Raw genomic sequence first — 22,598 nt, 5'->3', positions numbered from 1 at the left:
CGTTCGAGCAGCCCCCGCATCACAGGGCGGGGTTTACTCAGCACCCACTTGACTTGGGGTGCAGGGCCCTTGGGCTGCTTCCTCCCAGCCCCTCAGAGCACAGTGGGCGGGTGGGCTTTCTGCACTGCTCTCCCCCAACTGATACCCGGGCCCCATCCTCTATCGGCGCAGGGCTCCGGCTGGTGTCCTGGATGTTGGGAGGAGGGGTGTCCAATGGGAGCAAGAAGGTCTGACCCCAAGTGAAGCCCGGGGCACAGGCGACAACCACTCTCACTGTCAGTGCATGGGGACGTGTTGCTGCTGCTGGGGGTGCCACAGCCACGCGGGAAGGGCAGCCCCACGGGCCCCCAGGGAGGAGGCCAGAGGTCTGCGGGGCTGACATCGCGTCCTGCTGCAGAGAGCCAGCTGGGCTCCAGGAGCTTCCCCGCCGGTCCCCACTGACAGACCCTCCTCTTGCCCTCAGGAGTCTTTTTCTAGATGGGGCAAGGGGCGGTATGGGATGCTTTGCTCTTACCTGTCCCATTGTGTCCAGGCCAGGGGCTGCTTTTGAAAGTCAAAAGACAAGAGGAGATTCTTTTCTTTCCTTTCCTTTTCTTTTTCTTTTTTTTTCTTTCCTTTCCTTTTTTCTTTTTTCTTTTTCTTTTCTTTCTTTTCTTTTCTTTTTCTGCTCATTGTCATATCAAATCCCTGAGAAATGAGCACAGACCCGCTGACTGACTTAGCACGAAAGGGAGGGGAGCCAGAGGGCGCAAAGAATCATCGAGAACCCAAAATCACAAGGTCAGATTTGAAGAACATTGCACCCCCATAGTCGAATGGGCAGAGACAGTGCCACTTTGGATGGATGTCTTCTCTCTCAACTCCTGCTGCTTACGAGGCTGGGGTGCCGGGGCCAGCGGGGCCAGGGGGCGGGCAGTGGACCATGGCTGCTCCCTGGGCCTGTTCGGGATGGTGGGTCGTGTACTGAGAGCGCAGCTCCAAACCCTCCCATACCCCAGTCCACGGTAGGGGGCTGCGTCTGCATCCCCACCCTGAATGGAGGCTAATCATCTCCAACTTGTCTAGGGAAAGGAAGGAAGTGGCCACAGGAGCTCAGCTGGCGGGAACTCCTCACCAGGCCCCCCGCCCTCCAGCTCTGTCTCTCAGATGCACAGCACGCCAGGAGTACAAGTTGATGGCCCTTTCCCTACGGACACACAGCTTGCTTGCAGATGGGGAGATTTGACAAGGGACCGCGGTGAGAGTTGGAGGGTCTCCCAACTGTGGGCCTGGGGACTGGGGTTGGGGGCTTTCCTCAGGCCCCTATGATCCACCTGAGAGGCCTGCACATCCCCCCACCCCACTCCCCCCGAAGGCATTCACTGGGGATTTGGCAGCCCCCCTGGCTCTTTGCCAGCCTGGAACGTTTGAGATCTGTGAACGGAAAAGCCTGGATCAGAGCTGGAGTGGGGATGGGGGAAGGGGTGGGCCGTGGGACCGGGATCTTGCTCTCCTGGTCGGGCCTCCTCTCGGTCAGAGCCAGGACTGAGGCTTAACACCTCTCCAGTCTCCTCTCATCACTGCCTGCAAGCTCGGCTTGGACCCCTCCCCCATCCTGCTCTCCTCCCCCACTCACACCTTCAAGGTGGCCGCAGGTGAGATCACTCACTCTTTCTAAGACCCTGAGGATTCTCAGGAACCTGCATGCGCTGGGGGACGGAGAAGGGTGAGGCCCAAGTATCAACACGACAGGCACACGCACCCAGCCAGGACCCCTAGCTCCAGGGGCCCAGTGATGAGATTGAGGAGATTTCGCATGGCTGCTTCAGTCCAGGGGGTGGGGAGTGGGTCCCATCAGATGTTGGCAGGTCCCCAGGGTCGCCCCCATGTGCGACTGCAGTGCCTTCCTGGACATTCGGGGTGGGGGGAGCTCAGTCCTCCGGGGGCTGCTAGCTGCCAGCACTGCACCGACGTGAACTCCGGAGCCTCTCCTCGTGTCCTGCTTCTGAGAGCCAGCTGAACACCCCAGTGGGGGACAGGATAGTCACCTCCCTTAAAACACATCCTGATTCTGCTTTCTCATATGTCACCTGGGGGCTGTATCGGAAGCCTGACAACGCCCATGGCTCTGCCATCGCTCAAGTAGCAGACTTGTTCCCAGTGCCCTGGATCCAGCCCATCAACAGACATTTGTCTGCCCCTGGAGTTTCTGAAAATCTGAACTTATTGCATACACTTAAAAATCTGGGGATTCTATACAAATATCTGAATTTCCATCCTCTGTTGAAAAACAATCACGGTATCGGGCAACACAGAGCCCAGATTCCTCTATGGCACCAACTGGCTGCAGCTGGTAGCCGCTGCCCCTTAGTCAGGGCAAGGTTTCCAGTTGCCATCGGTCTTACGTTTAAGTCTTAAATCTTAAATTTATTGCCTTAACTCTGGCCTGTGTCACTCACGTATGTCACCTGCCTCACCCGGGAGGCATGCGAGCTTACGAACACTGCAATATATTGAATAAAAGGGCCCATGAGCCACTGAGGTCTCCCCAGAGGGACACATACCTGTTTCTTAGTTCTCCTTGGGCATGGCCATTCAGGTCGGGACACATACATGCCTGCCCACAGCTCTCTGTTTTTTCCATCACTGTGAAAAACACCCAGCACGGCTCTCTTCACCCAAGAGTCATCCCCCCAAAAAAGGATGGAGGTGGATGGGGCTTGATTTATTCTAGGTAAACCCTTGGCACAGATTTAAAACTCCTTTCTACACTTTTGCCCACTTGCGTTGATGTCAAATTTACTAGGAAGTCATTCGCCGAATCGCCCATCTTCCTCCCCTGAAAACTGCGGCACTTCCTCCCTCCCGAGCCCTCCCCCTTGTCATCGCCCACGTCTGCGCCCCGGCAGATGCTCCCCATGCACAATCCATGCTGGCCGGCAGGAGCCTTGGATCCATTCAGTGTCTCACGTCCCTCTGCCTGGTGCTGAGTCAGGAGACGGCAACGTCCGGCAGATTCGGTAGTTCTGTGGGTCAGTCCTGTCCCCCAACCAGACTCTGAGGCCCCCAGCAGCAGGGTGGTGCCTGATCTGATCTGTGTCCGGAGCACAGCCCAGCCTGCTGCACGGCAGGACGGGCCGGAAGTCCCCAGGCAGTGTCCTAGGGCCCCATGCCTTTGGGAGGCCAGTTCATCAGCTCTCTGTCACAAGAGGGTCGAGCTGGCCACGGGCTGGGGCCCTTTGAGGTGTGCTGGCTGCCCTTAGTCACAATGTGGGAGGGTGTGTGACGGGAACTCACTTGTCCCTGCAGAGACTTGGTCCCAGCTGCTCTTTCCTGTTTCCTCTGAACTCGGCTTCCAGGATGTGGCTGCCAGTAAGCCTTGGCTAGGGCACCTGCCAGTGGCTCCCAGCCACTGCTGCCTTGCACTCAGCTCCCCGCATCTGGCCTTCCTGTTGCCTGAGCTCCAGGTGGGACCACGACCCAAGCTGGCTCGTCTGCCAGGCCCATCTTCAGCCCACACTGCAGATAGTCAGCCCACAGCCCCTGACGGAGGACCGTCTTGGGGGCCCCTTCCCACGGCGTGGGTGGTTTTGCATTCTGGTCCTTAACCCATGTCATGTGTCTCCCTCTGCCTGTGTCCTCCGAACACACGTCTTCCTGCCCTTGTTGGGTCCTTTCTCTAAAAATTGCTTCTCTATCGCTGGCAGCTTCACATCTGTCCTCTGGCTTCCTTCTTCTTCGCCCCAAATAGGGCATGGCGTGGAGGAGAGAGAGGGCAGGACAGGCGGTTCTGAATTTTCCTCTGAAGTGAAAGGATGCCCTGGGGGTTTGGAGGCGGAAACTCGAGACAGGCCCAAAGTCCAGCACTTCTTTGAAGTCTGTTTTATCTCAGAAGTAGATGTCACTCTTCCATACTAGTGTATGGTTCATATTTATACAAAACCACATTTGAATTAATATAAAAATACTTTAAATGACTTAGTTTTTGCACTGAATCTGTGAATACAATGGATGCTCTAGAACAGGAGTCTGCAAGCTTTTTCTGTAAAGGGCCACAGAGCAAATATTTTCAGCTTTACAGGCCATGTGGCTCTGGAACAGCCACTCAAGCCCGCTGTGCGGGGTGGAGCCAGCCCTGGACAGTACGTAAAGGAACGTGGCTGTGCTCTAAGAAAACCTCGTGGTCTCTGAAACCTGAATTTGGTATGTTTTTCATGGGTCGTGAAATAGTATTCTTTCGACTTTTCCATTATTAAAAAACATAAAAGCCCATTCTTGGCGTGTGGGCTGTACCAAACCAGGCGATGGGCTGTGTGCTCTAGGAAGACTGGGAGGGGCCTGCGCTTTTGGATTCAGACGCCCCTCTAGGCTGCTGTCCTTTCACTCACGGTGCCACTGGAGGAGGTGACAACCACCTGGGCCTCGTCCTCATCTGGGGAACACGTTTCGGATGAGATCATGGGCGTCGAGGCCTGGCACAGTGGGCCGCAGAGCAGGCAGCGGGAGGTGGTGCTGGGGACCCTTAGCGGACGTGAGGCTGGGCCTTGCGGGGGAGGGGAAGAAGGTCACCAGGGCCTGGTGGGTGCAGACGGCACCCTAGGGCGAGAAGCGACCAGTTTTCACACTAAAAAGCCAGACCGAAGCTCTCGCAGTTGGGGTTTCTGGTCCTGCTTTCCAGGTCCTTACTCAAAGCTTGGGCTGAAATGAGGCTCTGGCCTTTGGAGATGGTCTGTTTGCAAGTTGCCTCAGCAAAAAAAAAAAAAAAAAAAAAAAAAATACAGTTTGGGAATTCCCTGGCGGTCCAGTGGTCAGGACTCCTCGCTTTCACTGCCGAGGGCATGGGTTCAATCCCTGGTTGCGGAACTACCCGCAAGCCAAGTTGCCTCTCTCCTCTTAGCCTCAGAGGACTCCTCCCCTCCCCCCAGGCCCTTCTGGCCGAGCAGTTACACAACACCCTGCCAGCCTTCTTTTCCACCTTCTAAGGCTGGATGCCTCCCCTTGGACCCAGGCTGGGAAGTCCAAGCACCCAGACGCCATGACCGCCCCCAGGCTCGCACAGCAGGAGGGGAAGGAAATGCCTTCTTTCCTGGGTGACATGGCTCCTCTGGCCTCAGGGCTGGCCACTGTAGCCAGGGGGCCGCACGGGCCAGATCAGCCCCTCTCCCCTTGCTCATCATCCCTGTGTACTGCTGTTTTACAAAGTTGCACTGAGGGTTAGCCTCCTCCACGCCTCAGACCAGATGCCCAACCTGACTCCATTATTGGCCAGTTTATGGCTCTGGAATTGGTTTCTCTGTGTCCCCAAATCCCTTGCCATTTATCAGCTGGGTGATTGGGTGTTACTTAGCCTCTCTGGACCTCAGTTCTCTCATCTGTAAAATGGGTGTAACCTCAGTGTTACTGTGGGGATTGGGAATATGTCCATAAAGCACAAGCCCCACTCAAAGAAGTTCCTAGTAAATGTGCGTCATTACATTAAGGGACCGGAGAAAACAGGATGCCTGGTCCCTTAATGGTTTGAAATCTAGATAAACCAAAAACACCTTAGCATAATTACCTACCAGATATTGCATGGGATATACGTGTACCAAGAATACTAGTTTATCTGAAATTAAAATGTAACTGGGTGTCTTTTTTCCCCTAAATCTGGCAACCCTACCCCAACGGAGGCTACACAGACCCGGGAGCTGCCCTGTCCCCCAGCCCCACAATAGTCTCCTCACCCCTTTAGTTCACTCTGATCAACGGGCTTGCGTGAAAAGGCCCCTTCTTGGGCTTCCCTGGTGGTGCAGTGGTTGAGAGTCCGCCTGCCGATGCAGGGGACACGGGTTCGTGTCCTGGTCCGGGAAGATCCCATGTGCCGCGGAGCGGCTGGGCCCGTGAGCCATGGCCGCTGAGCCTGCGTGTCCGGAGCCTGTGCTCTGCAACGGGAGAGGCCACAACAGTGAGAGGCCCGCGTACCACACACACACACAAAAAAAGGCCACTTCTTTCCTGTGTGTAGGGACAGAGACAGTCAGAAAACCTGTTTCCTACAGGTGCTTTGAGTCCAACCACAGATCTACTCTGTACTTGCCTCGGGGCTTGGAGCAAGATTCTCCTCACCCTTGATTCCCCTGCTACACCCCTAATTTAACTATCTTATCATTCCGGGACTGGCAATCCTCACCTCCCCAGCTATTTAAAAGGAGTAAAGGTACACGACTCAAATGTAACAAGCAGTTGTACGCACTTGACATTTATCATTTCCATCAACCCCATCAACAACCCCATAGGTTCAAGTTATAATTAGCCCTGTTCTACAGAGGAAACTGAAGCTTAGAGAAGGTGGGAATGCTGCTCCTGCCTCCGCCAGGGGAACCACAGCTCTTCCAGGGCCTCCACTCTCCTCCCCCCGCCCCCATCCTAGTTGCTCCCTTTGTCCTTTTGACCTTGGGAGCTCGGGACACCAGGATGCGCTTCCACAGCACCAACTTCAGTCATTTCCAAACACATCGCGGGGAACACCTTCCTCATAGGAGCCGGTACTTTATTCATCCCTTTCCCTTATTTCCTATCTTACCCCACGGATACCCCGCTGAGCGTGGATTATGAGGGTGGTCATGATGCCGGCCACTTGGTAGCACAAGCCGTGTGTCCTGAGGACCTGCCCTCACGCTCCTGTCCCTCGGAGACTGGGTTTTGAGTAGCCACGGTCCAGAACCAAGGTGATAGTCACTGAGCTGGGTGAACCCCACTGCTGACCTGAGAAAGAGGTCCATTTGTGGTTTCTAGACCCGGCAAATGAATCAGTAATTCTTGCAAGAAACCATTTTAAGATATAAATGAATAGAGCATAAGGTTTTCCAGAGGGTATGACACAACTGTTCCATGTTTCCCGGTGCCAATTTTCCCAAGCGTAATTCAGTCAGAGCTGGTCTCTGAGGCTGAGGGGTCCCAGACTAAGTATCACAAAGGTTGGAGCGTCCTGGCCTCAGGCTGGTGGGGTTGGGGGGTTGTCTATCCCAGCTCTGTTCTCTGTGGTTGAGATAGCTTTGCAGCCTCTCCGTTGGCTTTCGTGAGGCAGACTGGACGCCAGCATCCCTCTACCCAGCAACCAAGATGCTCTGAGGACAAATGAGGTCACTTATGGTAAACACGCACGAAACATTAAAACACTAGCCCAACGTACATGACTAGTTGTACTCCCCCGCCCTCAGACGAGGAGGTAGAATCTACTGGGGCAGGCTTGGAGGTCAAGAGTGAAACCAAGACTCTTGACAACTTCTACCCAGGAGGGCTCCACAAATCTAAAGATCTACAAAGCAGACTGTAGCAGAGGTCCGTCAGGCCTTCTGGAACCATGGCCCACCCATGCTCCAGGCTGTCCATCCACCACCTGTTGGTACCAGCAAGAGACCCAGCAAGGGTGAGGCTGGTGGGGCTCCTCAGGCTCAGCCTCACCGAGACTTTGGCACTTCCCTGCCAGCCTCACTGATAACTTCTGACACAGCTACCCAACGCTAAGGATCACGAAGTTCTTAACAAGCCGCAAGAACTTCAGCTACTGAGAGGCATTTCTGTGTTTTGGGGCCTGTTCCAGCCCACAGAGGTTCCCTCTTGAAGCCCCAGGTGTGTGACCTGAGGTGGGGCCCATGAAATGGGGCTTAAGAGAGTGGAGGCATCAGCTGCGAGCGTTCAGGCCCCAAGTCTGGGTAGCAGGTGCGGTGCTGCACCCCCTTCTACGGCATCTGTTTTAACTGGGTGTTCTGGTAGCTCAAGAGATAAATCAAGCCAACCCTCATGAATGATATTTAACAAGCCCCCAACAGGGTGCCCGGCATAAACTGGCACCTAGGAAAGACAGTGGATTCCTGTGTGCATACGATGCATTCATAAAAATGCCCAGGCAGCAAGAGACATCCAAGTGCCACTGAAGTCCTCAAATACAAATTTGACTTTTAAACTTTTTTTTTTTAAATCCAGGATCAAGACCACAGACAATTTATTATGTAAGACATGGGGTGAAGAATGATCCAGGAAGGTTATGGCTGTGAGTGACATGGAATTAGATGAAAAGGCTCAAGTTTGCTGAAGAGAGTTTAAATTTGGCTTTTGCTCTTGGAAACGTCAAAATAATCATAAGAAGCACTTATGCCTTACAGAGCAAATAATCCACAGAGTGTCATTTTCATTTTGCAAACAGGGACACAATAACAGTCAAAGAGAAGCCTAAACACCCAGAGAGTTAACATACAGGTTCAATAAGATATAACACGGGATTTAGCATGCTGGTGGGTTTTTAAATCAAATCCATATTGAACCCTGTGACCTACTGTAGGCTCTAAGTGGAACCTGGGGAAAGCAGCTTTTCCATACAAAACAACGACAACAAAGAAAACCCAGGCTCTGCTGGATGTCTATAATACTCATTTGCAGTAAGGCTTTCAAGATACATGAATTTTTATAGCATTTGTATTTTAAGGATTTAGGGCAAATACAGTTTTTTTTCTACTTGATAAAAAGAAAATTAGTACTTAAAAGGTTCAAAAAATATATCAATTGAGTGATTTTTTTTTTACATAAATAAATTATATTGATTTTCAGGATTTAACAGCTGAAAAAACCTCTTCTGCTTCCACTGGAGGCAAAACTGAACAAAATGTTAGTTAAATAGAGAGAGCAGCATTTCTAAGAAATCTGTTGTCAGCATTAGAGATCATCTATGCTACAAAGATGTCATTAAATAGAATTTGTTCAATTACTGGATTCTTCTTATATGATCAGTTTATAGAATTTCTGATTTATAACTCTGATTCATAAAACTGGGACTCCAATTTTTGAAAATACAGCTGATTGATTTTTTTTTTTTTCCGGCCGCGATTTAACAGACTTCTTTGAGATGCTCATTTTGACATTTACATAATTTATAATCCCAAATGTATAAAAGACAATGACAAAAGCATCATAAATAAATAATGCAAACTGAAATAGTTATGTCAAATTTTTGGACCTTCTGATAAATTATAGCAAAACTGTAACAGAAAAAGTAAAAAATACAGTAAATTGTGACAACAAAAGGTGAAACTGGTACTAGTAACACTTCCAACATTTCTGACGGTCCTGCACAGCCCTGTGCCCCTGGGGATTGAACCATGAGCTTCTTTCAAGTCTCAAGAGTGTGAACTGTGGGTGAAAAGTGACACCATCAGAAGGGAGGGACCACGTGGGAGGGCGAAGGAAAGCAGGTGAGGGTTGCTGGGGCCGGCGGGTTCTTCCGGGCCTGGCCTGGGCAGCTGAGGAAGAAGGGGGAATAATGTTAATTTGCAACACGGTCTCCACTGAATTGATGCTTTGGGATCTGGGTCCGACTGTAAAATATAAACCGAGTAGAGAAAAATCTGGAGAGAAGAAAAAAACTTTTCACAGTCGCATTCCAAGAGGTGGTACAAACCTCAAACCCTGGCGAGTCTAAGAGTGTTGAGGGACTGTTTGCTTTGCAGGCTCCAGAAAGAGCCTGATTCTTGGCGAAGGGGAGCGTGAAGTTAGGAGCCAGGAGGCCTGGCAGTGGCCAGAGCAGTCCCTAAGAGGCCTCGGCGGGGTCACAGCCAGTCGTGCAGTCCTCCACCCCCATCGTCGCCGGCAACGGCTCAAGGTGTGTACAGCTCTCTCGTACTGAGAACCCCCTGTTAACTTGGGAGAGGGGGGATGCGTGTGTATCAAGTAATGCCCCATCGGTATTTCTTCTTGCTGCAGGTGCCTGAAAACCCACAAAGGTGTTACTACCAGTAAGGTTTCTGTTTTAGAAAGAAATGAACATACGTGGTTTCAACCATTAATTATATACTTCTGCCTATCCTACTCGTTTAGTAATCATGATAAAACTGGGAAATATTTTAACTAAAAAATATGCACCAGCACTTCTTCCTCTGTGCTTTTTGGTTCCCCAACACATTCTTCCCATTCAGCACAGCTCATGGAAAAAAGAGCTGCTCTCTGCCTCTCCTTCGGCCCTTCTTCACTGGTAAATCCCTAGACGGTTTTCCTTTGCCATTTTTCCTCCTCAAATAAGTGGGAAACTTGGAAGAGAAGGGGGCAGGGCGTGTCCCCACGTCTGCACTAACTACGATTGCTGGAATGAACGACTGGGTAACGGAGTGAGGATTCTGCGCCTCCTACACTAGGTCAACGACACTTAGCTGATGACGTGGCAAGACCCTGTGACTATTAACATCTGTTACCATACTTCTCAGACAGGAAATCAGGTAGGTAATAGTACTTATGGAAACACAGGTTCTTATGACAGTGAAGTGTGAGGGAAGTAACAAACCTTGATGGGATAAGAAACTTACAAGTCATAAGAATTTCTTCAATGAAAAAGTTCTAATTGGTGACACTGTTAGAGTCTTGGGGGCCCCCTTCGCCGGCCTGTGCTACGTGTCCTCTCTCTGGAGGCGCGGGGGCCCTGGATTCGGGGCAGCTCTGGGCACCGCCCGGCTCCCTCTCCAACCCGGGTGCAGGCTCTGGGCTGGGGTCCGGGTTGTCCCCTTTTGTTTTCTTCCTCATCCTCTTCTGGCTCTCCAGACCTACTATTTCTGAGTGTCTGGCCTGCTGCATGGCCGGCAGAGCCATGCCCATGCCGGGGGAGACAAACATGGATGGGTAAATGAGTCCGGGGGACACTCCTGGGATGAGAAACGGGTTAAAAGCCACAGGACTACTCGTAGTTATTGGAGGTTCGGCCTGATTGGAAAATGGACTAGGACCGGGCTTGTCTTCGGCTGACGTGTCCGTTTTGACATCACGGCCGCTGGGCTGGTCTTCTGCAGTCTTTTCAGCCGCCGACGTGCCACTCTTCGTTGTGCTTGACAAAGGCGCTGGCACAGCCGAGGCGCAGGTGGTGGTCATGGGGGCATTGAGGAGCCCCCCGACCCCAAACATCTGGGGCACGGCGGCCATCCCCGGCAGCACCATGGGCAGCATGCTCAACGTGCTCTTGACCTCTTCGCCCGTGGGCATTGCTGCAAAGCTGGCCGGGAACCCCACCAGCCCCGTGAGGGGGATGCTGGGCATGTTTCTCATGTTCTGAAGTCCGACCAGGTCCATCCCGGCGATCAGGCCGTTCATGAAGAGAGGCCCCATCCCGGAGGGGGAGTCCGCCACGAGGGCGGGAGCCTTCAGGAGCTCGCTCCGGGGCCGCCTGCCCCTCCGGCGGGGGCCTGAGTCTCGGAGAACAGGCTCAGGAAGGGTGTGATTGAACTTGTTTTCCGGGAGAAACCCCTGAAAAAGGACGAAGAGACACAAGACGCTGAAGGTTACTGGATGGCGGGTGAGCAGCTGGGGGCTCCTCACCAGCCTTTCCTGTCCGCCTGCCCACCCTGAGCTGCACAGCTCTGTGCCTCCCTTGAGGCTGAGAGCCTGAAACCACCGAGCCGCTTCCACTGTGCTCACGGTAGAGGGGCACCCGCCCTGCGGAGTGGCTGCCGGAGCACTGGGAGCTGGAACCAGCCAGGGACCTCAAGTTTTAGTCGAGACTTTTTTTTTATCGAGGGATAACTGACATAATATTACAGTAGTTTCATGTGTAAAATACAAAAAAGGACAACTTCATGAGTTTCCGTGTCATCCTTGCACAGGGCTGTGCCAGTCTTCTCTGCTTCACCCTGATCTGAGCGTGTGTGCTGCCGAGGCTGGCAGTCGGGACCTGCGGCTGAGACCCCTCGGCCAGACCCCACATTCGGCTCCCTCCTGACACAGGGCGGTTTTTAACTGAAGCCACAAAGCAGGGCAGGAGGATGGGGCTTGGGAGCAGGAAGATCTCAGTCCTGACCTAAGCCCCCAGCTGTGGGGGGAGAGAGGACAATGGCACCTAAGTCAGATCCTCAGAAGACGCCACAGGTCTCTGCTTAAAAGGCAGTCACAGCAGTGAGGGAAACTGGCCGTCGGAGGTGCTAACGAAGGGGGTGGTGATACGGAAGAGCGGCAGGGCTCTCGGCTCTCTGCTCTTTTTGGCGGTAACACGAAACAAGCATCTGCCCTGGGGCTCTGTGTGTAGGATCTCAATTCATCACCATGCCCACCCTACGAGCCGCTACTACTGTTACAGCCATTTTATAGGGAGTTCAGAGGTTCATACACACGTGAAAAATGTGCACTTGAATGTTCCCAAGTCCCCAGGAAAAATGCTGTTTTTGAGGTCTTGTATTTGTCCTTCGAAGAATTTCCCAAAGAATATTAAAGAAAAACCAGGTCATCATGGACAAAAAGCTTTATGATGGTTTGTTTGAGGAGAAAAGTCTTCTCAAAAGGCCTTGGTTTAGAAAAGCAGAAGAGGGAATTCCCTGGCAATCCAGTGGTTGGGACTCTGCACTTTCACTGCCGAGGGCCTGGGTTTGATCCCTGGTTGAGAAGGAATGAAGATTCCACAAGCCGCACAGCGTGGCCAAAAAAAAAAAAAAGAAAAGTAGAAGAGGGAGAAACCTCTGGAACCGCTGTGTTCAGTCACCTTTCTTTCTCACAAATCAAGAAGGGCAGGATTTGCCCCCAGGGCACAGTTGGTGAGTGACAGAGGCAGCAAGAACCCAGGCCCTGTGGCCCTAGCCCACCTGATTCTCACACGTGACCAGCCACCGGCACTTTGAAAGCTGGTTTGTCCTCAGCTGCTGCTTGGGTCTGGGGATGATGCCTGGGGAGCTATTCCTGCTGGTTCCTGTCTCTAAAGAGAGACGGTTGGATGTGATGGACGGAGCCAGGCTAAAAGTATCATTTCTCACTGGTCTATCTTGAGCCCATCAGTGCAGATTGCCTCATTCTGGAGAGACCACAGCCTCAGGCCCCTGCTGGGAAGCCCATCTCAGCCCAGGGCCTGGCCACAGTAACCACCACTCGACTAACAGGCTTTCCAAGACCTGTTCCCTGTAGCCCAGCCACAGCCGAGAGACAGGGGAAAGTCCCAGCTGTGTCTTTTCCCTTTATACTCCCAAATGCTCATCCTCACCCTCCTCATTACTCTCCAGTGGGAGGGCCTGTTCAATCTTAGAAGCCTTTCTGTTGGGAAGAAAAGGAACCTCGAACTTGATGAATAACGCTCCCACCTTCTTTTCAAACAATCTGCTGTATGTAAAGCAGACGTTCTTCAACATGCTTTACTTTGAGCTCATCAGGGCATCTGGGGCTGGAGAGCTCACTTCGGGCGACCTGCATCCTGCAGGACCTTTGGACCCCGTGGCCTTGCTCACCAAGTTCAAGTCGCACTCCTCAGGTACCAGGATGTCCCCACCCTTGCTGGGAACCACTGGTATAGACAACGCTGGGCCCTTTCAGAACCGGGAACCTGCCCAGAAGGCCCAGGCTGGCTGCCTGCCCACCTTCAGAGCGGGGGAGCAGCCGCAGGGGGAGCAGCCGCAGGAAGGCCCGGCTGAGGAGGACAATGCTTCATCCCCTGCACGGCGAGGCGAGCCGGCAGAGGGAGTCGGCCCCGCCTCTTCCTGCGGTGCAAGCATCACCCTAGCCAGCCCGTGGCTGCCCACCCAGGGCCGACACCCCTCCCAACAGCTTGGCGACCACACACCGTGGGCAAGGCGGGCTTTGGCAGCTCTCCTTCTTGGTAATTACAGCCTGGGAACTGACCTGCTTCCTCTTCCTGGGGAGGCTGTGGGGAGGGCAAGGAGAGGCAGACAAGAAGGGGCAGACGCTCAGCAACGCTGCAGGCGTGGATGACCGCACAGGCGCTCCGACCCTAGAACATCTTTCTTCACCAATACACAGCAGCATTTATTCCAAAGCCTGCGTGTTCCAGCTCTATAACTTAACTCCTGGGCGGAGGCAGAGAAGGGGGTGGTGACCAAAACCTACTTACTCCTCCCAGGAAGGTGAGTAGGCTCGGCCGACAGACATTCCCTGAGTGGAAAGAGGCCTAACAACCAAACGCAGTATGAGGACCCTGGTTTAAAAGTCCTAAAAACAAAACAAAGCAAAACAGAAACTAGCCCTGAAAGACATTTCTGGGACAAGTGGGGTAATCAGAATATGGGCTAGCTACAACATATTACTAATAATAACGTGTGTGATGGTGGTAATAGTGATGGGGGAAAACATTCTCAGGAGACACATGCTTAAGTATTTAGGGGTGACACGGCATCTCTGCAATTTACTGTCAAATGGCTCAGCGAGAAACAAGCAAAAAGAACCCCCACTACACACACGTATGTCAAACAAACACAGCTTCACATATAAAAGAAGAGGCATGTGCGTGTGCGCACACATTTAATGATGAGCGACCACTATGTGCCGGGCGGGCATCCTGTTTTTTTTTTGGCTGTATCGGATCTTTAGTTGCAGCACGTGAGATCTTCGTTGCGGTGCTCGGGTTTCTCCCTAGTTGCAGCGCTCGGGCTTCTCTCTAGTTGTGGCATGTGGGTTTTCTCTAATTGTGGTGCATGGGCTCCAGGGCACATGGGTTCTATAGTTTGAGGCACGTGGCCTCAGTAGTTGTAGCGCATGGGCTTAGTTGCCCTGTGGCACGTGGGATCTTAGTTCCCCGACCAGGGATCGAACCCGGTCCCCTGCATTGCAGGACAGATTCTTTACCACTGGGCCACCACGGAAGTCCCCCAGGGGGCATTCTTAAAGCTGAGTTCCGCGGCCTGACCGCAGCCTGTGTGATGCTGTCTGTGGGGCTTGGCTGCACACTCGGCAGAAAAGGCTAAAGGCAGGAAGAAGTTCCTTGCAGGATCTGAATGTGTTTCTAGGAGAAATGGTAAGGTGTCTAGGGGACGGACACAGAGTGCAGCATACCCCAGAGGCTCCGGTCCCGAGGACCAGGCAGACGCGTGCTTTCTGTTCAGGCCTTACTGCAGGCAAAGGACCCCGAGGCAGGGCCTGAGTTCATTTAACAAAGGAGGGAAAGCACACCTCTGGTAAGAGGCTGGCTCCTAAAGACAGCTCAGAAATGAGTTTTCTGGCAGGGGGTCAGCGCCTGCAGGGGGAATGATGAACGTTAATTTCCAGAGAACGTGAGGGAAATTGTTAGACATGTAGAAAGAAATGAGAAAGTCAAGGGGGAAACCACGTCCTTAAACCAAGAGGTCAGAGACTCCACCAAGTAAGGACTGGGGTTGTCTCCTGACAAAAGGAGAGCGAGGGGCCGAGCGAGACAGAGGGATGAGAACCGATGTGGAATCAGTCTGTACAGCACGAGCGGGTCTAAGGTGTGGGTTCCCCAGGATAAAGCAAGAGAGGGGAGCAAAGGGCAGCTTTTCCAACGCGACAAACCTTCTAACAAGCAGTGGGCCCCAGCCTTCCTCCCCGGTGGCCACGGCAGCCTGTGGGGATGAGCGAGGGCAGTGTTTGTCGGGCTGCTGGAGGAGTGACCCTCCAGGCGACCAAATCAGGAACAAGCTCCTTGGGAACATTAACGAGCAGGAAATGACTAGGGTGGGTGGTCTCTTGGAATTAAAAAAAGAAACGGCATCCAGGAAATCCCCCTAAGAAGGGAATTCATACCCAGGAAAGCCGTAGCTGGCAGAGCACTAAGGAAGGCGTTCAGGAGAGCCTGCCAGTTCAGAGGACAACCCAGGGAGGGCAGAGCCCCACGAGGAGGTTAAAAGCACATTTGTGTATCATTTGCCCAAGCTCAACACATTTTCAGGTTGAAATGTTATCGCCCCCTGGAGGTTACGAGTTTTCTATTCCAAATTTGTACTCATCTGTAAACGATAATTAACTCAGACTCATTCCACTACAAGCATCTGCAGATGGCTTTGAAGTCGCTTCCAGGCTCATGATTCTATAATAGGAAGAGGGCAATGCTTGGAGTCAGCTGTTTTTCATTGCCAGCCAGGACGGAATAGGAGGAAATGTCTTAAATGGTAGCCAGAAAAACTTTGATTGGAAAATGAAAATTTCCAGTAATGAAGTTCGTTAAACACTGGAAACAGACTCCTGATAAGGGTTAACAGGTATTTTTCCCTGAACTGTCTAAAATGGGGGTGGTGGGGGGAGCACGGGACAGGGGGAGCGGGTTGGGAATCAGGCTTTGGGAATGGTTTAAGTACAGACTTAAGCCAAAAGTTTCGGAGGTCAAGGTTGAAAACAAACGACCACGGAGGCCATGCTGCTGGTGAAAACACCCCAACACCACTTATCACTGCTTAGCAACCTCCCGTGGAGCTCCTGGTCCCCTGGTAAGGTCGCCTGGCTACCGCCTTCCGCTGCTGGAGCTTTCTCTCTGAGTCTGTAAGGCCGGGCTCCACCGCGAGGTCCGTATTCCTTACCCTCAGGCCTGGCTCCTTGGGGACGGCAGGAACCCTCTCTTCCCCACTCAGGGAGTTGATGTCTAATTTTCCAGTATCCTTACAGCGTGGCCTCCTCTGCTTGGGTTTGTCTGAAAAATTCTAGGAGGTAAATGGAAACCAACATTACAAAACATTCTGCCACAGATTCTTCTGATGAGGGTGGTGCCTCTCAGCTGGTTTTGCTATTTTCTCGCTCATGGCCCTCTGCACAGGACCCGTCAGGTTAGGCTGAAGGAACAGCCCCTTGGCCCTCAGCCAGGCTCTGTCCTCGAAGCCACAGTGTTCCTGCAGCAAAGCCGGAAGACAAGTCTCCTGTGGGCGCCTCCTGGCCCTCCAGACCAGAGCACCTGGCTGACCCACCAGTTTCCCAGGGCTCCGCTTTCCCCCTGATCACTGTCTCGGATTCTCTCTTCACTGCTCCCTACTTGGCGGGCTTTGTCTGTCTCTGGAGGGTGTGCATCTGTGAATGCATCCTTCTCCTTTCCTTGGGAGCTTTCTCCTGCCGCGTCTTACTAATGAGATGTACCCAGGACAAAGGTGGTGGTGGGGTTGACGAGCAAATGAGAAACAGAAAAACCAAGAGAAGATTCCGGCACTCAGGAGCCCTCTCCTCCAGATTCTTAGTGTGGAGGACTGAGGGCAGAGGCAGTAAGAGGAACTGAGGAAAAGTTCCCGAGCAGTAACTGCAACTAACCCATCACCTCAAAGTGGCGATGCAGTAACTTGAAAAGAATACACAGGAACATTTCCACAAAGTGGCAGCGCTTATGCAACCGAAAGGATTCTCTGTGAGCTCATGAATGTGATCATTTGGGGGAAGGGAGGGCTGAGCTTGGGCAAGTTCTGTCCTCGTAAGATTTTCACGTCTACTTTCCGGCATGGCATTCTGATCTGGGCTGTAATTTCTGTTACTGGAAAACGTAACCAGAATTTAAACTGTTTTTCTCCACTTTACAATGATGTCCTCAGTGGACACCGACTTCTCTCAGGCTTCCTGGTCCTCCTGGCCCCCCCCCAGCATCTTCGCGTCAGAGACGGCACCGACACACACTCACCGCGCCAAAGCCAGGGACCTCGAGGGGGCAGTCTGCCTGCTGCCGCAGCCAGTCCAGCAGGCTCTTGCTGGGAATGGCTTTCTCGGGCTGGCTGCCGGCTACCGGGGCCGGCTCCGGGGTCGAAGTGGCAGGCACTGGCCCTTCAGAAGGGTGTGAGGTGCTCAGGGGGGCCGGCCCTGGGTCTTCGTGGACCTCCTGGACAAAGGGAAGACAAGTACGTGCAGTTCATCACGACAGAATGAAAACTAGTTTCTCAAAGGAAAACACATATGGTGCTGTTTGCATCTTCCCACCAGAACATGACTCTGCCTGTGCCTGACTACGAAGCCCCCACAGAAGCTCTGACGTGTTGGGCGTTCCCTCCACCCGACAGCTCCTCTCCCCTCTCGTCTCCGCGGTAGACTTCCGTACCGTCCTGTCTGCTCAGGTTCCCTCTTGCCGCCTTTGTCACCATCACTGACAGTCCCGGCGACACTGGCCACCCCGCTCCTCTCCCCCGTAGCACTCGTCACAGGTTTTCCCACAACGGAAAGTACCACGCTGCAGCTGCCTTACCTAGTTCTCTCTCAGCACTGCCAAAGCCTGTCTTACTCATCTCTGTATCCCCAATGCCTATGTGGGGTCTGCTGATAAAGTACAATGTCAGTGCTGAATAAATATCTGCATAATAAATTTTTCAAAATACTCTGAGGCCAAGGAAAAAGGTTTCACTTCTTCCATTGGAATTCTACAATCATTATAGGAAAACTGGCTTTGCACCTCTAAAAAATGAGACAACCTTCTGATAGACTTGGAGGATTGGACAGGGCGAGAACCTGCCATTTCAGCTTCCCAAATTACATAGAAAGTCTAAGAGGGAAACATATACCAAGCGATACAGCGGAGCTCTCTGGCTCTAGAGAACCAAGTCCTTGGTTTGGTTCCCTGATCTGCCATTTACCACCTGGATAATCTTGGGCAAATTATTTAACGCTTGTAAGCCTCAGTTTGCTCATCTCCAAAATGGGAATAGTAACGACACCTTCACAGGGTTTTTGTGAAAATCACACAGAACAATCATGTAAAACCCTGAATGCAGTGCCTGGCAAAGGCACTCAATAAGTACTGTTCATTATTACTCCTTTTCAAGTAAGAAAACATGAAACGTGATTCCTGTTTCGGAGCTCAAAATTCAATAAATGGGAAAAATCAGAATACAAAGAGAGAAGTCAGTGGTCTTCAACACACTAAACAAAGTCTGAGGGGACTCCTCTGGACCAGGTGTGCAGTTTCTGCCCTCTTCTGTTGTTTACAAGGATCTCTGAGCTGAGAACACCTTAGTGTGACCTCAGGAAGCCTCACAGCGACCCTCTGTGGTAGAAGCTGCAGCCCCCTCTTTACAGAGGAGCAAAGGGGGGAGGCTCAAGGTGGCCAGCAGGTCAAGCAGCAGAGCCAGGATTAATGTTCAGGACGTCCTGACTCCCAAACCCCAGCTCCTGGAAAGCCCACTGACCTGGAACAACGTTGTTGCAAACACAGCCCTGCTTCTGCTTTACTCTTTGGATCACCAGTGGCTCCGAGACACTGGAGGCTGGGCTGTTACTGTGTGAAATGGTGAGACCTCCTGGTTCGTTTTTCCAGGTTGCATGCAGGTTAAGGGCCCTCGATGGACTAATACCTATTTCTAAAAGAGACTGGGAGCAACTGATGACGAGAAGATAAGCAGGACAATTGAAATAGGGATAAAAGATCCATAATCAAAAAGTGTTGTGTCTGAGGAAGAAGGGTTTGTTGCTCAGTGTACAGAGGTCAATGTTTGTACTTAGTGGCTCATATACCCACCAAGATCCCCGCCTGGAGTGTCGGCTCCTTCAGAAAGATGAGGTCCACGCCTCCGTCTACATGCTTCCGCCTCCCTCTCCGCCTCCTGGTGGCAGCGTCATCTCTCCTGAGGCTTCCGTTGACGATCTGTCCAGTCACTGGATGGATCAGGCCGGCTTGCAGAATCCCAGACAAGTCCATGCCAAGGGCTCCTTGAAGTGAACCGATAGCCCCAATCTTAGGGGTGCTGGCGCTCACTGGGAAAGGGGATGTGGCCCCCGGGGACCCCTCCGATGGGCAGGAGAGGTCTATCGCTGACTCTCCATGCCAGCCGTTGAGGACGATAGGGGGGTGCCCGTGGGTGGCGGGGAACTGCTCCAGGCCCCGGGTCTTTGCGTCCCTCTCCACCTCGAACTCATAAGGACGCCTGTGCTTCTGTTCCTCCTTTGTGAATACCGAAGCCAAGAAGCTCTCCTGCGAACACACACATGTGGCAAGAGAGGTTTGAACGCCACCTCTGTGGCTGAATGCCAGCTCTTTCTAGGCCCCATTTCCTTGGGGCTAGTAATCACCTTCTCAGAACTACTTCTAACTCAAACCTTCTCAAACTTTACTACTAAATCACCTGGACAGCTTGTTAGAATGCCGATTCAACCTCAGCGGGCCTGAGATTCTCTGCATTTCTAACAAGTTCCCAGATGCTGTGAAAGCTGCTAGTCCATGAACTATACACCTGGAATTGCAAGATCATAGTTTAGGGAATCTCAGCCTCAGCTGTACATCAGAATCAACTGGGAAGTAAAAAAAAAAAAAAAAAAAAAAAAAAAAAGCCAATATCGAGTCTACACCCCGGACCAATTCAGTCAGAATCTGGAGCTTCTCAAGGTCCCCAGCGGAGTCCAGTGTGCAGCTGAGTGAGAGCTAGTGTGCTAATAACCACGTGTCCTTAAACTTGACCTCTGAGTTTATAAACCACAAATAAAACTCATGCCTGCTTTGACTCCCCTCCTTTCTACCTGCTGCCACCGTTCTCAGTCCTCAAGTGTTGAATATCCCGATCTGTTCACGCCTCCCCTTCCTCATATAGTCATCAGTCATCACGACCTGCCAGCCAACTCCCCCCCTTTCTTCGGAGCCACTCTGCCACTAAGCTGGTCTAGAACTTATCTCTTCCTCAGATGCCCACCTGCCTCCCAGCCCTGGAGGCACAGCCCCTCCCTGACCCCCATCTCCCATGAAGCTGCACACCACTCCCGTTGAGCCTCAAACACACTTTCCTCACGCACTTCCCGGCTCCAAAACTACAGCCTCTGCTGCCTACAGGATAAAATCCAGATTCCTCAATGAACACTAATGGCTTGACCCCCAAAAAAAGAAAGAAAAAAATTCCTATCCACTCAGTATTTGTTGAATAAATGACTCAATTAAGAAGTGCAAAGCGTCCTCCTCCTTTGTTTCAAGGTCAAGGACATTCTTACAGCTCACCTTCTGCATCTGGGCCACCAACGCTGCGCCACTGCTGAAGACATGTTCTGATGCCTCTGGCTCTGAAAGGCTGCTGCGGGGACCAGCGCCGCTGGTTAACACGGGGGTGGGCAGCGCGGCCGAGGGCTCATACTGCTGGTTGGAGGGCCACTTCCCCTTTAACACCACATGGCAGATGTTATCCAGGCGGTTAATTATCACGCGATCCTATAAAAAAGAACAAAAGCTCTGAGGAATAAGTACCAAGTTACCCAAATTCACAGAATCCCCTGAAATCAAGTGGCAAGTTTTTTAACCAGAAGGAACTGATTAGAAAAGGGCACACACAAATGGACTCACAAGTCTTAAAAGAAATGGTATCGTCCAGACAACAAAGATCAAAAGCCACAGCGCTGTAAATACGAAGATAAGCTGACACTTCTGTCTTATGGTCTAATTAGGTGCATGTATCTTTAATGTCACATAACTAGTATCTTTTAAAGATACTAAACATTTGTCTGAGTCTGTTTCTCAGAAATATTCTAAAAGGTTTAAAGGAAAGGAGTCAAAGCTGAGGATGCTCTGGGTGGAGTGTGCAAGCTCTGGGTACCTTTGGCCACTCGGAGAAGGAATAGAGGGTTTTCTCCTGGAGCAGCTGTGCAATGGTGGGAGCCCGTGCCTCCTGCAGGTTGTCCCTGAGGTCCCCTACGATGCCCGAGGTCGAGTTCTTGCTCTCCTCCTCAGAGTATTTCCCTGGATAATCTAGGAAGGAAGGTTAAAAAAATGAATTAGACGCTTGGGAGATACTAGTGATCTGAAAGATGAGGAAGTCTGATCTTGTTTTTTAATTAGCCCAGTGTGTGCTCATTTATTTTTAATTGAATTATTAATTACCATACTTTCTATTTCCAGAAGCACTCTATCGGATAAGCCATAAAGGCACGACCTGCTCTAGGGCTACCCATGCAAGTCACCCAATAAGAGTTTGCATCCACAACCAAACAACGACGACGATGAAGGACCGTAAAAGAGGCTTTCCCATTTGGTGCAGTGGATGAGAGGAAAGTGAACGTTATGCTCTGATACAGAAGTGGGGATAGTGTAGGAAATGTAACACAGCAAGAGACTGGTATTTATGATGAAGGAAGAAAAGTCCTGAAACTTACAACAAAGGTAAAATAGACCTGATTTATATAAAAAATGATGCAAAGAAACCTAGAACGTTTAAAGTACTTCACTGATGGAAAGGAATGGAAATGCCACTCATTCTTTCAGTCTTCAGTGGTGAATGTTTACTATCACGTTTGAAATGGATCTTCAAAGATCCACTTAATGGAGATGACAGGGAATGAACTGTGTGTAGCATAACGTCCAGGAAAAGTTGTGAACCTCTTTCGTGGTGAAATGACACGGAACGTCTATCCTCTGAAACGTGATGGACTCACTTCTGACTGTGCAACAAGTCTCCCAGGGGGCCGTAGAGACCCCCCCCACCCCCACCACCAGGAGCAGGGCCTTGCTAGGCCAGGGGATTCAAGGATAAACAAGACAGATGTGACCCTGGCTTTCTAGGCTCTTACAGCTCCATGAGGGAAAGACAGTTGGGAAAATGCACTAATTCTAAACGAATAGTTACAATTATAAACCAGGGTGAGGGCCATAAAGGGAAAGAGACAAGGTGTCATGATAGGGAATAAGAGGGAAAACCGACTGGGAGGAGGGAAGGCTGGCAGAGAGGACCTGTCAAAGAAGAGACCACCAGGAAGATGAGGAGGCAGTGGGGAAAAGTACAAAGATGAGGCGGAGGGGCAGGATCATCGGGAACATGCTGGGCTCTGCAGGCCAGGATGGAAAATTTGAATTTTATTCTAGATCCAATGGGGAGCACCGCTGAAAGGCTTTAAGCAGAAAAGCTGAACTTAAATTTTAAGAAAAAAGCGGAATGCTGTGTGAGGGAAAACCCTGGAGAAGGAGCCACGAGCCCGGGCGCTGGCCCTGACAGCTGTGCCAGTTACTGCTCCTTCAG

The 22,598-nt window shown here is 51.7% G+C and overlaps 2 protein-coding genes across 2 annotated transcripts in view; one reads left to right on the top strand and one right to left on the bottom strand.

The window, feature by feature from the left end:
- Window positions 1–8,040: 8,040 nt before the first annotated feature.
- The window catches only part of CHD6 (chromodomain helicase DNA binding protein 6), a 213,826-nt gene continuing 199,268 nt past the window's right edge, over window positions 8,041–22,598 (bottom strand). Inside the window, 6 exon segments of the mRNA XM_032605037.1 lie at window positions 8,041–11,238; window positions 16,233–16,352; window positions 17,309–17,503; window positions 19,130–19,582; window positions 20,594–20,800; window positions 21,183–21,334. Coding sequence (XP_032460928.1) covers window positions 10,342–11,238; window positions 16,233–16,352; window positions 17,309–17,503; window positions 19,130–19,582; window positions 20,594–20,800; window positions 21,183–21,334 — 2,024 coding nt within the window. The 3' untranslated portion in view covers window positions 8,041–10,341.
- On the top strand, window positions 12,467–21,497 carry LOC116739994. Its single transcript, XM_032605038.1, has 2 exons — window positions 12,467–13,829; window positions 21,485–21,497. Exon 1 carries the CDS (start codon window positions 13,036–13,038, stop codon window positions 13,675–13,677), a length of 642 nt encoding a protein of 213 aa, XP_032460929.1. The 5' UTR covers window positions 12,467–13,035; the 3' UTR covers window positions 13,678–13,829; window positions 21,485–21,497.

Source organism: Phocoena sinus, chromosome 15, assembly GCF_008692025.1.
Source record: "Phocoena sinus isolate mPhoSin1 chromosome 15, mPhoSin1.pri, whole genome shotgun sequence".
NCBI lineage: Eukaryota > Metazoa > Chordata > Mammalia > Artiodactyla > Phocoenidae > Phocoena > Phocoena sinus.
This window is presented reverse-complemented; position numbering and strand designations above follow the sequence as displayed.

Bases quoted from the DNA above. Each gene is read 5' to 3' on its own strand.
- LOC116739994 (XM_032605038.1), top strand. From the start codon at position 13,036: ATGAATAACGCTCCCACCTTCTTTTCAAACAATCTGCTGTATGTAAAG.